General features: G+C 34.7%; 2 protein-coding genes and 1 non-coding gene across 4 annotated transcripts in view; 2 read left to right on the plus strand and 1 right to left on the minus strand.

Annotated features, from left to right (window-relative positions):
• The first annotated feature begins 6903 nt into the window (after window positions 1-6903).
• Window positions 6904-10424, plus strand: abitram (actin binding transcription modulator). Its single transcript, XM_038288733.1, has 6 exons — window positions 6904-7093; window positions 7193-7244; window positions 8748-8877; window positions 8979-9055; window positions 9135-9204; window positions 9396-10424. Exons 1-6 carry the CDS (start codon window positions 7012-7014, stop codon window positions 9528-9530), a joined length of 546 nt encoding a protein of 181 aa, XP_038144661.1. The 5' UTR covers window positions 6904-7011; the 3' UTR covers window positions 9531-10424.
• Window positions 10425-11029: 605 nt separating this feature from the next.
• The window catches only part of ctnnal1 (catenin (cadherin-associated protein), alpha-like 1), a 105206-nt gene continuing 101740 nt past the window's right edge, over window positions 11030-14495 (minus strand). For both annotated transcript variants that reach the window (XM_038288732.1, XM_038288731.1), the window contains exon 19: window positions 11030-11768. In XM_038288732.1, coding sequence (XP_038144660.1) covers window positions 11598-11768 — 171 coding nt within the window. In that variant the 3' untranslated portion in view covers window positions 11030-11597. The remainder of the gene's footprint in view (window positions 11769-14495) is intronic.
• trnan-guu lies at window positions 13382-13455 on the plus strand. The gene has a single exon. It is a non-coding gene; the product is annotated as a tRNA-Asn (tRNA).

Genomic DNA, 14495 nt, shown 5'->3' on the forward strand with positions numbered 1-14495 from the left:
GTATCACAGTCCTTAAAAGTGGCCACTGCTATTCCAAATTCTCTTTTGTGGAGAGCATCTCTTCCCACAGTGATGGAAGTAATTACTTTAATACTGGTGTGGATAAGAAAGATAATCCAGCATCTCTTTGCCAATCATCACAAATCTGTGTGCACATCATGAAAACAAAAGCTTTCAGTAGGAAAGAGTTACCTTACAAAGCTCAAAGGTAACTAAAAACCTCACAATGTTTTTTCAAGTTGCCTTTTAGAAGAACAAAGAGGATTCAAATTTGGGTGTCTAAATTCTGTTTGACGTTAGAGACCCAAAAAAGACATATAAAATGTATTCTGTGGTTTCTGCTTCAATTAAAACCAGCAAATAAAGCCTTTGGACATTTATGCCCTCTTGGGGTGGGATCAGAGAACAAAAGGATGAAATATCTTCAGGAATTAAAGAGATGAAGAGGGATTAATCTCACGAAAACTCCTTTCTGTTATTTCAGTTCCAAATATTTGAACCACATCCTCTCCTCTATCCCAACGCCCAGCTGTCCAAACATTTGACTTCACCGCCTTTGACTTACTGAAAGCTTTGTGGTTAGCTATGGAACATCTAAATAAATATCAACATTGCCTAATCAAAAATACCTTTATTTAGAAAACTTAGAGATGTGAAACAAAAGGGGGACTTTTCTTTTGTAGTTGTGGTGCAAAAAGTGTTCAGGTGTAAATTTCCTGTTAAAATACCTCCAAACTATATATATATATACTACCGTATATATAAACTATATATGAGGACAGTTTATGCAGAGGGTGAGCAGAAATATGACAATTTTAGACTAAACAGTTTGAGGACGGTTCCAACAAATTAGCTCTAATTACATAATGATACGGCAAGTAACCTTAAATAACAATTTCCAGAGTCTTTTCTATATTAGCAGCAGGAAAAAAACAAGAAAAAAAAACACACGAGAACATGGCCTTACTGTTGCACTATAGGAGCCTAAGCCAAAACACACAACCAAGTCTGAAACTCTGCAAGAGAGCCAAGGACAAAAAAACAAAAACAAACAAACAACAAAAACAAACATTGATTTGTAATAAAAGCTGCAAATAATTCAAGTCATTCCCAAATAACATGGTTGCTGATGCAATCTGCTGGGAATTTGGGTATGATGCAGAGCCAGAGTGCTGCAGGGAAGAAAACTTCAGAGGAAAAAAAGAACGACATGCTTCAAAATCTGCATGAATACAATTTGACATATAAAGTTTTGTGACTTTTTTTACACTGAATTTTGTCAAGGTCTAAAGGTAGAATTGGCTTTTAACCTGTATGAGTTGCATCAAATCTTTTGGATATCCTTTGACAAGATTCTTTAAGTAGTGAAGGTCTGATTTGTAGGCTACCTTTCTGTATTTGTTGATCCAAATGCATAATTTTCTTCACACCACAGGGCATCTGATTCAGCTTGTTGCCTTTTTTAATATGTTAATTAATCATCACTGAGTGCCCATATTTTGTATGGCACTCATTTCTCTGTGGATAATGGTACTTCCTGGCCAACTTTAGCCAGACCAGCCTTAACACATTTTGCACCAGAATAAGAACATGCGATACGCCTTTTTACATCTTTTTTTTTTTTTTTACACAATGAATGTTATATCTGGTTTCAACATTTAATACCATTTGTAACAACAAAAAGAATATGAGCTTGAATGTTAAATTCACAAAAATATTTAAATCTAGAGTAAGAAATGTGTCATGAAAAGTATTCTTGGAGAATGGGAGTAATCTGCTTTCTTACTATGGTTATGCAGAAAAGGCTGATTATTTGACCAACATGGAAGATTGTAAATTTGACATCTTTTGCTGAAGTGAGGACATTGTCAACTTCAAGAATGAATGTAAAGGAGTCATTGTTGCAGGTTAAAAGGAGTAATGGAGATTTTTTTTCTTTTTCATTGCCTTCAACATTGTTAAGCCTCCTTCCTCTCATGAAAACATGATGATTCAACGAGAAGCTACACTCAGTTTTCAAAATGGAGATTTTTTTTTACTTCATTGTTAAAAAAAAAGAGAAATGAGATTAATGAAAGTTAAACAGCACAAGAATAATAATGTTTAACACTTCTGGGTTTATCTGTGTCTCAAACTAGTTGTAGGTGGTTGAAATGTTCCCAATGAGAGCACTTCCTCTCATTTTTCACACGTCAGACAGGATAGAAATTGCATCAGTTGTGACTGAGAAAAAAAAGGCTTGTGCTGCAAAACACAGTAGATTTTTAAGAAGCTTCAGAAAACAAACAACTATAGTTCAGATGGTTTAAAAATATGTATTTTAAAGAAACAGTGTTTTTCTGGGCCCTTAAAAGGCCAGGAGTGTTTCAAAAAAAGAGAATGACCACAAATATGCACATGAAAACCCTCCCAAGACAGGTTTTTCACTCCCTTCCACTCCTTTTCTCTCTCCTTCTTCTCTGACATGATGGATTAAACCTGGAAGCTGCTGAGTGTTTGACAGTGAAGTGTATTAAAACAGACAGCATATTAAAACTGTTCTGACATTGAAACTGTTCCAAAGAACCAGTACCAGTTCCAGCACACAGATATTAGGAAAATGTCTTCAAGCATTTTGACACCCCCCCAATGGACAATCTGTACATTTCAGGGGGAAATCAACAGGTTTAACATACTGGTTCATGCAGCTCCCTTAGATCAAAACCATACGTCTGTGAACTCAGAGACCAGGGTAATCTTACACCTGAATTAATAAGCACCACAAGCATTTTCTCATCAATTTAGCCCTGAGCAGCATTTTCAACACAAATGTATTGTGAAAATTAAGCTATAGTTTAGAGATTTGACTTGACATCGTTTAAAAATAAAAAAAATCTTTAACAAGTTTTGCGCAAAATTATTATCAGTGTGTCGAAAAATTTGAGCACACTGCAACTCAGGGAGAAGAAGTGAAAACAAGCCAAAAAAAAAGACTTCAGACTGAAGCACTTCATGGAAGATGCATATAAATGAAAGCCCACAAACCCTAAAGACCTGCTATGGAAAAGAGTGGGCAAAGATCCTACCTCAAGCATCTGAAAAATTGATTAGGTCATGGGAAAGATACTACAACTGTTAAGGGAGTTTTAGTTGCCTGAGGACAATTCTTCGCTTGTTTAAGAGGTAATCAAGTAAAAAAAAAATGCAGTAATACAGTAGAGAACAGACATCAGAAATTAGGTAAATGATCACTCAAATTATGAAGGTTGTAATAAAATTAAAACATTCTTTGGATTTTGGATGTTGACATGTTAAAGGAATCCTTCTTTTATTTATTAATGGACCATCCTGTTAATTCCTTTTCATTCTCTCGTTTTATTAGATTCATAATCTGTAATGGAAAACAGGGACTCTGTGACGGTAGATTTAGAGGCATTCTTAAAGTACTAAAAACATTTTATCCCTCCATGAAGGTCTGGGTCTACTTTCAACCTTATCTCATGCTGGATAGTCACGCTCCAACAAAACACTTACCGGTAATCATGGTTTCTTGAAAAGTCCAGGCTGTTGAACCTCTCTTTAAGGCATAGCCTGGATTATCTGCATCTTATTTCTACCTCAGATTATGTATCATAAAGTAATTTTCCATCCTTTTTCTGCATCAAATCGTCACTATAATGAGCTGTTATAAAACTGAACATAACAAGTAGGCAACTGTGCCTGTAGTGTTTGTCACTGACTTTTTGACAATTACTTAAAAATTTCTTCTATGATATTGTTCATATGTTTTTAAATTACAAACACAAACTTCAATGTAAACATTCATATTGGTGGGTGTGCATTCAGACCCCTTTAATCTGATGCTTCTTGATGAAATTTGGTAACACCAATTGTCTTCAGAAGTTGGTAAAGTTGGTAGAATTCCCTTTACAGATCATCAATCGAAAAATCCTCATAAAGACCAAGGATAGCAATGCACAACATGAAGTAAACATGCGGATGAAGGTGCTGTTTTAAGATAAGAACTGGCTGACATGCTGCAGAATATATGAGGGAAGAATACAACAGTCTATCTCCAACCATTAAAATAGGTTAACGAATGTATCATGGTGTGGGGAGCTATTCATGTTTAGATTGAGATCTATTGTTATTCACAGATGTTCTTCATCCAACCTGATTGCTATGAGCTTTTTGCAAGAAACGTTTGAAAAAGCTATGAGCCATACCCTCAAACATGCTGCTGTAACGCATATAACATTGACTCAGGGGGCTGAATAAAAATGTGAGATTTTTAGATTTTGTTAACAACTTCTGGAAAACCTGTCGTTTATGTATTGTATTTTGTTTTATTATCTGCTCTTTGTTGGTCTGTTGGTGAAATTCTCATAAGTGGTTGTGAGACAATGGGCAAGGTTGAAGGTGTATAAACTAAAAGAAGAAAACAGGAGGTTGTTTTCACCACAACCACTCCCTTGCTCTTTAGAGAATGTTTTTCTCTTCAGTGATATGTTGCAACAAAGACAGCAACCTGAATTTGAAAAATACATTTTTGGTTTCATTTTGAAATCAAGATTACTCATAACTCTCACCAAAAAGCATCCCTCCCTCTGGTCAGTGATAATTGGTATTTTATTGCCTCCCAGGCAGAAAAAAAGTAATAGGCCATATTTATTCCTGCAGAACAACATTATTTTTTTAAACATATATGTCATTTAATGGTGAAAGCAGCAGGGGTTTAGGGTTTAATAGGCTAGAGCTAATCCAAGTAAGCATCTACATTGGACCTCCTTCTGATGTAGTTACAGTTTAAATGAATTAAAGTTATGTTACTCTGCTTTGAAATACAATATTATTGTCTTTCTTAATTGATTATGAGGCAAAAAAAAAAGTGATGTATTAAAATCCTAATTTTATTCAATTATATATTGACCACAAAAAGACTGTTTGGTTTTCTTTTTATATGACACACAAACAGCAGCAGCTACTTTAATGGCAGGGACCTATCCACAGAAAAAAGTTGGAAGTCGTCCACAAGAGCCAAGCAGACACACGGCAGACGGGAGGAATTGCAGCCTGCAGAACAGTAACTGTCTCGCAGCTATGTGTGTCCTAAACACACATCCATTCACTGAAGCCTGTGCAGCTGGAGGCACTCTACACATCTGTGTCATGGGTATTGAATACTAGAGGCAAGTCTGGAAAAGTGAAAAAAGGAGGAATATTTTGTTCAAACAAAAGCAGAGTGGAATGTGAGCAGAAAGTAAACACACTGTCAGGAGTTTTTACTAGATGTGGTCTCGCCTTACAGGAAACCTAATGAGTTCTTACTGTTATTTTGTGCTTTAAAAGCCAGTTCAGGACACATTCACAATAAAGATTTTAAACTTTATTGGACATGGTCATGTTTATTGTTTTATCACTGTTTTGCACATAATTGGTTCAGATCAGACTCATTCTATCCGTTCCAATTCGTTGTGGAAATGCATTGCATAGGCCAGATTCTTCTGCAGACTGAGGAGTCATGGAAAAACGGATCTGGTGGGACAGAAAAGTTTTATAGACTTTAGAAGTGGCTAGTGGGTACATGGAAAACTCATTGTTGGAACAAGCACCAGCCAAATAGCTCCTGGGTTTGATTTGTCTCGATTATGCTACTGAGATGAAGTCATTGCCACGTAATTGACCTCATACTAATGTCAGCAGGCTCCAGTGAGCAAATGTAATGGAACATATAATACTAGACATGCTTGGTATTTCCTTAAGGGCCCTTATCCCTAAAATCAAAGGAAAAGGAAAACATTCCTGAATTTCTGCAATGAGTCATCTATGCAAGACCTCGGTATTGCAAAATACACTAATTGGCAAACTGAAGCATAGATTCAGTATGGCATATTAGAGAAGCCAAGATGAAAGAGATATGCTATTCCTTTTAGAAAATTAATAGATGTTCTAAACTGCCCTTTTAAGAAAATGTGATTGATAATCTGGTTGGCTTAGATCATGTCAAATGTATGGCAGCTTAATGCAAAAACCTAGCAACCATTCAATTTTAAGGGAGTCTTATTTAAACACTAAAATGTGAAGTGAGCCTATTTTCTACTCAGGTGATAGGACCATTCTGCCATCTAGTGGCCAGCAAACTAAGAACTTTTAGAGGAATTGAAACTGCACATTCCTTCTTGTAATTATGCATAGAAAGGTTGAAGGTTATATGACTGTATCACCTCAAATTTCTATTTAAAAAGGATAATGCTAATGAATAGGAAATTACTTTATTGGACTCCTTACGAAACTGTTTCAACCAAATATTAATTACTTTCTTTATAAGTAGGGGTTTTGAGATCAAAGATGTTATAACTCTACAAGATTCAATTACAGAAAATATATTTATCATTATGAAAACTTTTGGTTTGTATTATGTTTTCCCATAGCTGTTTCTAAGGTATTTTCAGATAAATAAAAAGAAACAGAATATTTTGAATAATCAAAGAAATCATATATATATATATATATATATATATATATATATATATATATATATATATATATATATATATATATATATATATATATATATATATATATATATATATATATATATATATATATATATATATATATATATATATATATATATATATTGCCATGACATATACTAATTGAACATGGAAAAAACAAAGATAATTACATTTGTAAAAAAAGATCAAATAATAATAATAATAATAATAATAATAATAATAATAATAATAATAATAATAATAATGGTGATGCAAAACGATCAATATATTTCTCAATAAAAAACAAAAACAAAACATGATTTGTATACACGTGAAAACAAATGCAAAAACTAGTGCGTTCCCCAACCGGAACCTTATGCTGTACTTTTCTCGTACCTTCGGACATATTAAAAAGGCGGACTACTCCAGGGTCACATCGCTACATGTCCGTCAAGCTCAGCACATTCGAAGTAAATGTGTACAGGGATTTTTTTTTTCTTTCTTTCTTAAACAAGGTTCTAGACTGAACTTTTTGATGGACTGTGTGGATCAAAGTAACGCAAATGCAGAAGCACCCTCCGTTATCGACCGATATTATACACGGTGGTACAGAGCAGGTAGCATTTTTATTTTTATTTGTTTCAATTCAGCGAGCAATAAATTGAAATGTCTTGTTTTCATTGTTAAATTTTATTTTATTTATTTATTTATTTTAGATATGAAGGGTAAAGCATGTGAGGATCACTGCATCTTGCAACATTCAAACAGGTAACACCTATATATATATGTTTTGATGGCAAGCTGAAGATGTAATTGCTAATTTCAGTTGGCTGTGGTGGAGCAGGGATGCATCTAAAATCTCCTGGAAAGTCGATTTTGAGGATTTAAAGAATCGACCACAGCTCAGTGGCCTGGTAGAGCTATGAGTTGTTCACTCCACAAAATTGTATTTTTGGAAAATGTAGCAAAATTAAAAATGAATAGCCATTGGATGGTTAGTTTGGCACGAGTTAAGTATGGGTTATTGTAAATCCATGGAATAATTTAACTGCTATAAAGATAAAACAGAACTTGCATTAGCAAAAAAAAAAAAAAAAAAAAAAAAAAGAATATATGTATATATAGTGAAAATCTTAATACAATGCAGTCTTAAATTGTTTCTGACTGAAAAGACTAGAGACTGGTGGAGCTGTTGGGGTTACTCTTTAACCATGATTTAACTGCAGTGGTTTAGATGAAAGTTTTGAATTGGCCAATTAGAAGATGAAGCCTAAATGAAAGTGCATTTGAAATATGGCAAGCGATTCCTGACAATTTCTATTCAGTCTGACAGAGCATTGTTTTGCAATGAGTCTTGCATTTCCTGAAAGGATGTTGAATTAGATTTAGTATTTTCCAGTGTTTGCATTTGCATTCATTGCCTTAAAAAAAGAAGAAAAAGTGTATTTCTAGACCTAATTCCTATGTCTTTGACTTACTTTGTCTATGTCCTTACTTAGTTGTGGTTCCTTTTTTATTTTCATCATATTCTTTATCTGTATCTTCCTTCCTCCATCCTATATGTTGTACACTTTACCTTTCTTTCATTCAAATTCCTTTTTTTTTTTTGCATGGCCTTGTTTTCTTTCTTTCTTATTTCTACCCTTGTCTCCTGCCTCCTTTTTCCGATTTCCTTCGCTCATCTTGTGTTTACCTTACTTTCCTACTTCCTGTAGGTTCCACATTTACAATAAGTCTCCTGAAAACTAAGTGAAGATTGTTTTATATTACATTTTCTAAGGACTGTCAACTCTGGAATGTTGAGTCTGGAAATTTATGGAATATTTATATGAAAAATATTTAAGAGTTCTGAGAGTTGGGAGAAATTATCCCTAGATTTGTCAAGATAGTGGAGACCTACCCCAAACAAATCTCTGCCCATTTTCTTTCCACTTTGCATTTATGCAGTACCTTTGTGTTGACCTGGCTCATGAGTATTCAAGAAATTATAATTTTGGTGTTGCAGAACAAAATGTTTAAATTGTGCTAATTGTTTTCGAAGGCACTGTTTATGACCTGCATAAAATAAATGCATCTGCTTTCCCTCTATTTTCTAAAGTCTTTAAATTATTATTATTATTTTTTTTTTTATCAGAAATTACATTAAAAAATCTAGCTTTTGCCAGTAATTATTCATTTGTTTTCTGCTTTAGTAGTTTAACACTGAAAAAAATATCTGGCTATAGGTACATTGTTTGCTAGATACCCAAAAATGAACTTTTCCTGTTGCAGGTTGTGTGTTGTTACCTTAGCTGAGACCCACCCAATCCTTCAGGAAGGACGCACTATCAAGAGCATCAATTACCAGATCAGTAATGGCTGCAGTCGCTTGAAGAATAAAGTGTCGGGAAAGTCTAAACGGGTAAGGTTATTAAGCTTCTGATTTCTTTCGATTAATGTGCACAGAAACAATTTTATTACCACGATTCCCTGGAATACATTGTTCCATTTTTCTTTTAATAGGGGGCACAGTTTGTTACAGACTTTGCACCGTTGTGCAGAATAACATGCTCAGATGAGACAGAGTACACAATATATAGGTAAGGTTTTCCCTTCAGTAAACATTTATTGTTTGGTTCTCTTATAATATTTTTAATTATATTTTTATTGTTGTTCCAGTTGCATAAGGGGACGGCTTCTGGAGGTTAATGAGAACATTTTGGAAACGCCAAACCTCTTGATAGAAAAGGTAGATTCCTATTCCCTCCAGACTATAAATAACATTACATTGCATGAGATTAAGATATACGATTATAGTTTATACTGCTAGTGGTTCTGGTAATTAGTCATGTTTTTTTTTTCCCAACATAACAATTATCTGACTTTACAAGACCAACTTAAGGAAATGCTTTTGCATTCTGTTCTTGATTTCTTGAACAGCCGTCCACAGAAGGATACATCGCCGTCATCCTTCCAAAGTTTGAGGAAAGCAAGAGCATCACCGAACACCTCTTGACGAGAGAAGAGTTTGAGGGCGTCGTCTCCAAACGCAGTGTGTCACAACCCTCCTCATAGGGCATCTAAGACTAACATTTTCTGGGAGAGATTTTTTCTTTAAGTATGTTTCCCACCTTCATTCTCCCAGTTGGTTCAAGACAAAGACTGAGAAAATGGACTGAATCCACCTCCTGAGGAGAAGCTTTTGCTAAAGAAGCACTTTGCCTTCAGTTTTTCTCCCAATTACAAAGACTCCAGAGTTTTTTTGTTTTATTTCCCAAGCTTCAGAAAGCTCTAATTTAGAATGTTATATTATTATAAAAGAAGAAAAAATGAAGTATTTTTTTGTGAAGTACTAAACATTATTTGCAGATGACAAAAATTTCTTTGATAAGAAAAAAATCAAACTGAGATTTATGAAAAATATTTTTATTTATTTTCTCAACCTTTTATCAACCTTTCAGTCATCAAAAATTAGATGGTCCAAAACTAGATGTATTTTTAAACCTATTTTGAATCTTTGATAGCTTTTCTCACAAGATACATACAATAATTCCCTAAAGCTTAGTTTGCTTTATAGATTTCAGTCATTATCTCCTGCTCACCCAGTGTCAAAGTTACTATCTTTAGCTCCATAGTATATCATACGCTCTATGTACCACAATTTACATCTCATCATACCCTTTAATTCATAGTGGCATGTTTGGATGCTTCACACTGAATAACAAGTACATTTAAAGGTTCTGTTTGAACAGCAGATGATTTGGTTTTACTCGGCATGCTTTAAAATAAGATTCTGATTTGTCAGCAGCAGGAATGCACAACTGCATTTTTTTTGTCATTCTGATGTAAAAAAAATCTGCTTATGATGCTGAAAAAGTGTTTCAGTCATTTCGCATGAAAACTCCCCCTCCCCCCACATTAACATGGCACATAGTAAATGTTCTATAGTAAAATGCTATGGCAAATATACTGATTTTAATCCAATCTATCTATTTATAAAATACATGTCCAAGTGAGATTATGGCGGGTACACATGTTACAATCGCACTTGTTGGACACATTTACAGTACACCACAAAACAAATGGGCTCGGGGCAAACAGGCACGTAGCAGAGCAATGAAACTAGTGACATTCTCTCCAAACTAGAATGGGGCTCCAACACAACCTGGACCAGTATTAAATCTGCTTTAAGCCTTGTTTTGGGGTTGTTGTGATACATATGGATAAAAAGCAACATCATAATGGAAATATTCAGTTTTTTGGTTATTTTCACCCTCATAAGGATATTTGAGGAAAATAAATAGGCAATGCTGCATAATGTGGTTTGTGCATCAGTTTATTCTAATGGAAAGCTTAATCTTTAAATTAACTGAAAACCCATTGATTTTGTTATTTTAGCCATTTGTGTTTCGGTTTTTCACTTACTGACTGAATGCACAGTTGCGAAAAAATAAAGGACCATAATTATCTTTAGTCCTAAAAAGCACAGAAAACAATAATAATTGTACTGAAATACAGAAATTTTGCTTAACATTCTCTACTTTAGGTACAGTAGGACACTTCAGCCTGTCTTGAAGATGAGCTGTTGTGATACAATCCAGATGCCCCAAAAATATTAGATGGCCATATATCACAAAGACAACTGATGGCCAGTTTCTAAATTGTGAAATTGTGGTGTTTCATCATTTTGGGACCTGAAAAATCAAAGACAAAACTTTTTTTTTTCTGTAAATCTCAAGGATTTTAGAAAAGATCTTGAAAGTAATTAAAAATTTTGTCTGGAAACATAGAATTTTGATATACCGGTACTTCTGTAGAAACCCTTAATCATCAAATCTGAGTGTTTTATTTGAAGACTCATCCTGTTGGCTGATTGTCCTATTATCAACTTTGAAACATCTAGTTGTTCAATTAAATGTGGAATAAATCCATTTGATTGGACATGGTGTATATTTCGCCCCCCCCTTCCCCCGCAAGTCAAATATGACCTCTGTCTGACCCAAGTCAGCCATATTTGCCGTAAATTTCAAGTTCACCCTGTAGTGATTGAAGGGAATGATGGGATAATTTCACAGATTTAAGCTTGACTATGTGTTGCTGTGACAACAGTGGGAAAAACAAACACGCAGACGGTCTCCTGGCTTATTTGCTCTCCAGGAGGTTGAGGCTGGCCATGTGCTGCTCCAGGGATTTGACTCCAAAGCCGTTTGTGTTTTTGCTGCTTAGAGCCCCATCCTCTTTGACTGGTGTGGATGAATCCTGTCGTTCTGCCCAGTCCGGCAGGGAACTTAGGCTCGTCCTCTCTGACTTGTGCTGCAAATTCAGCAAGACAAAAAAAGAGTTAGAAAGACAAACCAAGTTTTCAGATTGTGGTTTTATTGTTAGCTTTTTAAGTTTTTCTCAGACTTTGTTTCTGGGGAACATTAGGACCTATATCAAGCATCTCATACTAACATAGCGAAAGGTATTTGGTTTATAAAGAGCTAAAATAAAACTGATTTCTATCAAATCCTTTCAATCAAACATATTTATAGATGTTGAAGGCATTCTGAATATACTCCCTGAGTAGAACTGTGGCCAAACATCTGGTTTGTTTAAAAAGAAAAAAGGGTTCTGTTTTTTTAATCTGGTTTCTTAGACTATTTTTGACTGTAAGACCATATTCCTAAAGAGCATAAAAACTCCTGCCTTAGGTTCAACAAATCCACTGACACACCAACCAAACTGACAGAGATGACAGATGAAAATGCACAAAAAGGCTTTTTAGTCCCAAAATCTGCTTTCTTTTAAAGTTTATATTTATATAATAAAGAACTTTGAGTTTGATCTTATTTTTTCCACATTACTTACAGAAAATCAGTTTCTGATTTCTAACACATCTGCACAAGAGAATTGCATTTGGAAAATCGTACATAACAGCACATAAGTTCAATAATGGCATCAAATGCAACTCTTCTAATATATCCTCGAAGTTTACATTGATGTTATTGGAAATTGATGATTCTTAGCTTGACTCTCCCTGTAGATTGATCGGGCTGTCAGACATTAAAATTCAATATTTTTTTTCTTCTCAAATCTGTGAACACATTTTAAACTGCTACCAGTGTAGAAAAATTAATCACAAATACCTTTTTTTCAATTGTCTGTCTGGGAAAAAAGTACTATGACAATAATATAAAGGTTAACCTTATTGTTTTTAAATATTAATGCTAATTTTTATTAATACACCAATGAAAAACTTGTTCAAATCAAACTGTTGCCATAACTCAATAGGTAACCAGTGTGGGAAGTGCCCTTGTCGATTTGAAATAACGTATAAATAAATTTCATGCTCAAAGGAATCCCACTCATCATAACCTTGTTCATTTAATGATTTCATTTAATGTTGTTGCAGTAACTTTACATTAAGGGTATGGAAGCGAATCGTTACCATATTTCAAATGAAAAAGCATTTTCATAAATGCTTTTTCATTTTTCATTGGCATTCATTTGGCTGCATTGTTTGACTCATAAATGAAATTAGTAATCAATAAACCTGATTGCATTTTCATTTTCTTCTTTAACACACCTCATCCTTTTACTTAATTAAAATGAAAAAGAAATTTGAGATTTATTTGTCAAATGTACCCAAGCAAATACATACCAAAATTCTATTTGCTTTTTCATTTTGAGAATTTGGCTGCATTGTTTGAATCATAAATAAAATTAGTAATAAATCATCCTATTTGCATTTTCTTCCTTAAGACTGCACATTGTATGCCATAATCAAAGAGAAAACACAGCGGACATTGCTTTTTTTGTTTTAGTGGTCTGCCAGCAAAGTACTGTTCATAACTCGAAAACGAAAAAACATTCTGAGCGGTGGATGCAGCAGAGTGACGTCAGCAGTCTGTATTAATTGGGTCCTTGCTGACACAATTTTTGTTGTCTCTGTGGCGCAATCGATTAGTGCGTTCGGCTGTTAACCGAAAGGTTGGTGGTTCAAGCCCACCCAGGGACGTTTTTCTTTATGCTGGTGAAGATTCTGGGTCTTAGTCATTCCAAAACCAATCCACCCGACCTGCTTTCCAAGTTTGAAGATGTTTTGCTTCCACTCCAGAAAGGTTTTTAAATTCAAATTGTCAGAATTAGTGTTGACTTCGAAGGACCCCAAAAACTTGTTTTGGCTTAGAAAACGTGTAAATTGAACCAGAAGAATGGGTCTGCTGTCTAGAATGGGGAATCGTTTTGGGTACTTTGTTAGCCCGAAATACCCGATACTTGGCTATGCCTCTGAAATGGGGGTTGTTAGGTGCAATTGTTGGCTTGACAGCCCAGTCAAGATGTTTTGTCCCCTGAATGGGAGTGGGGAATTGAAATGACAGCGGGTGGCTAACGAGGCTTAATGAGGCAATGGTGAACCATTATTTCACCTGTCTTTGATGTAATCTATTTTAAGTGTTGCATTGTAAAACTCTTCTTTGTCTTTAAGGCTTAACAAGGCATTGGTAGACCATTATTTCATACGCATTTGATGTACTCTATATTAAGTACTGTATTGTAAAACTCGTCTCAGCATTACATTGTGCAGAGCTCTGTAGAATAACCTTGCTTTTCATGTTGTGGCATAGATATGATATCTTCTCTTAAAATCTTGGAAATATCTAACCAAAGTGTAAAATACCCTCCCAACAGTGTGGAAAGTAGCATAAATAAAGTACTTTGTAACCAACATGCACACTGAAACTTAGTTTTTGTAAGAAAAAGTGTCACTCTTCTAAGAAAAAAGCTGAAATCTGGAAAAAGCTGAAGCCTGAAAACTGCATTGTTCAGAAGACTCATTTTGACGCAATTATTAGTAGAGAATAGGTATGCTCTTTGTGTGTCAGTGTCTTGCAAAGAGGTGTTGTCTCGTCTCTATGGTGCAGGCGTTCAATGCATTCGGCTGTTAAGTGAAAGGTTTGTGGTTTAAGCCCAACCAGGGATGTTTGACCTCTAGGCTTATTAGTGCACTGTTTTTTTCCCCTTTGATATACTCCATATTAAGTCCTGCATTGTAAC

This window comes from Cyprinodon tularosa, unplaced genomic scaffold (assembly GCF_016077235.1).
Source record: "Cyprinodon tularosa strain WSP-4 unplaced genomic scaffold, ASM1607723v1 ctg26, whole genome shotgun sequence".
NCBI classification, from domain to species: Eukaryota; Metazoa; Chordata; class Actinopteri; order Cyprinodontiformes; family Cyprinodontidae; genus Cyprinodon; species Cyprinodon tularosa.

Coding starts and splice junctions, on each gene's coding strand:
- abitram (XM_038288733.1), top strand. CDS start 7,012: ATGGACTGTGTGGATCAAAGTAACGCAAATGCAGAAGCACCCTCCGTT. Junction 8,878..8,978: donor TGTCGGGAAAGTCTAAACGG/GTAAGGTTATTA, acceptor TTCTTTTAATAG/GGGGCACAGTTTGTTACAGA. Junction 9,205..9,395: donor CAAACCTCTTGATAGAAAAG/GTAGATTCCTAT, acceptor TTTCTTGAACAG/CCGTCCACAGAAGGATACAT.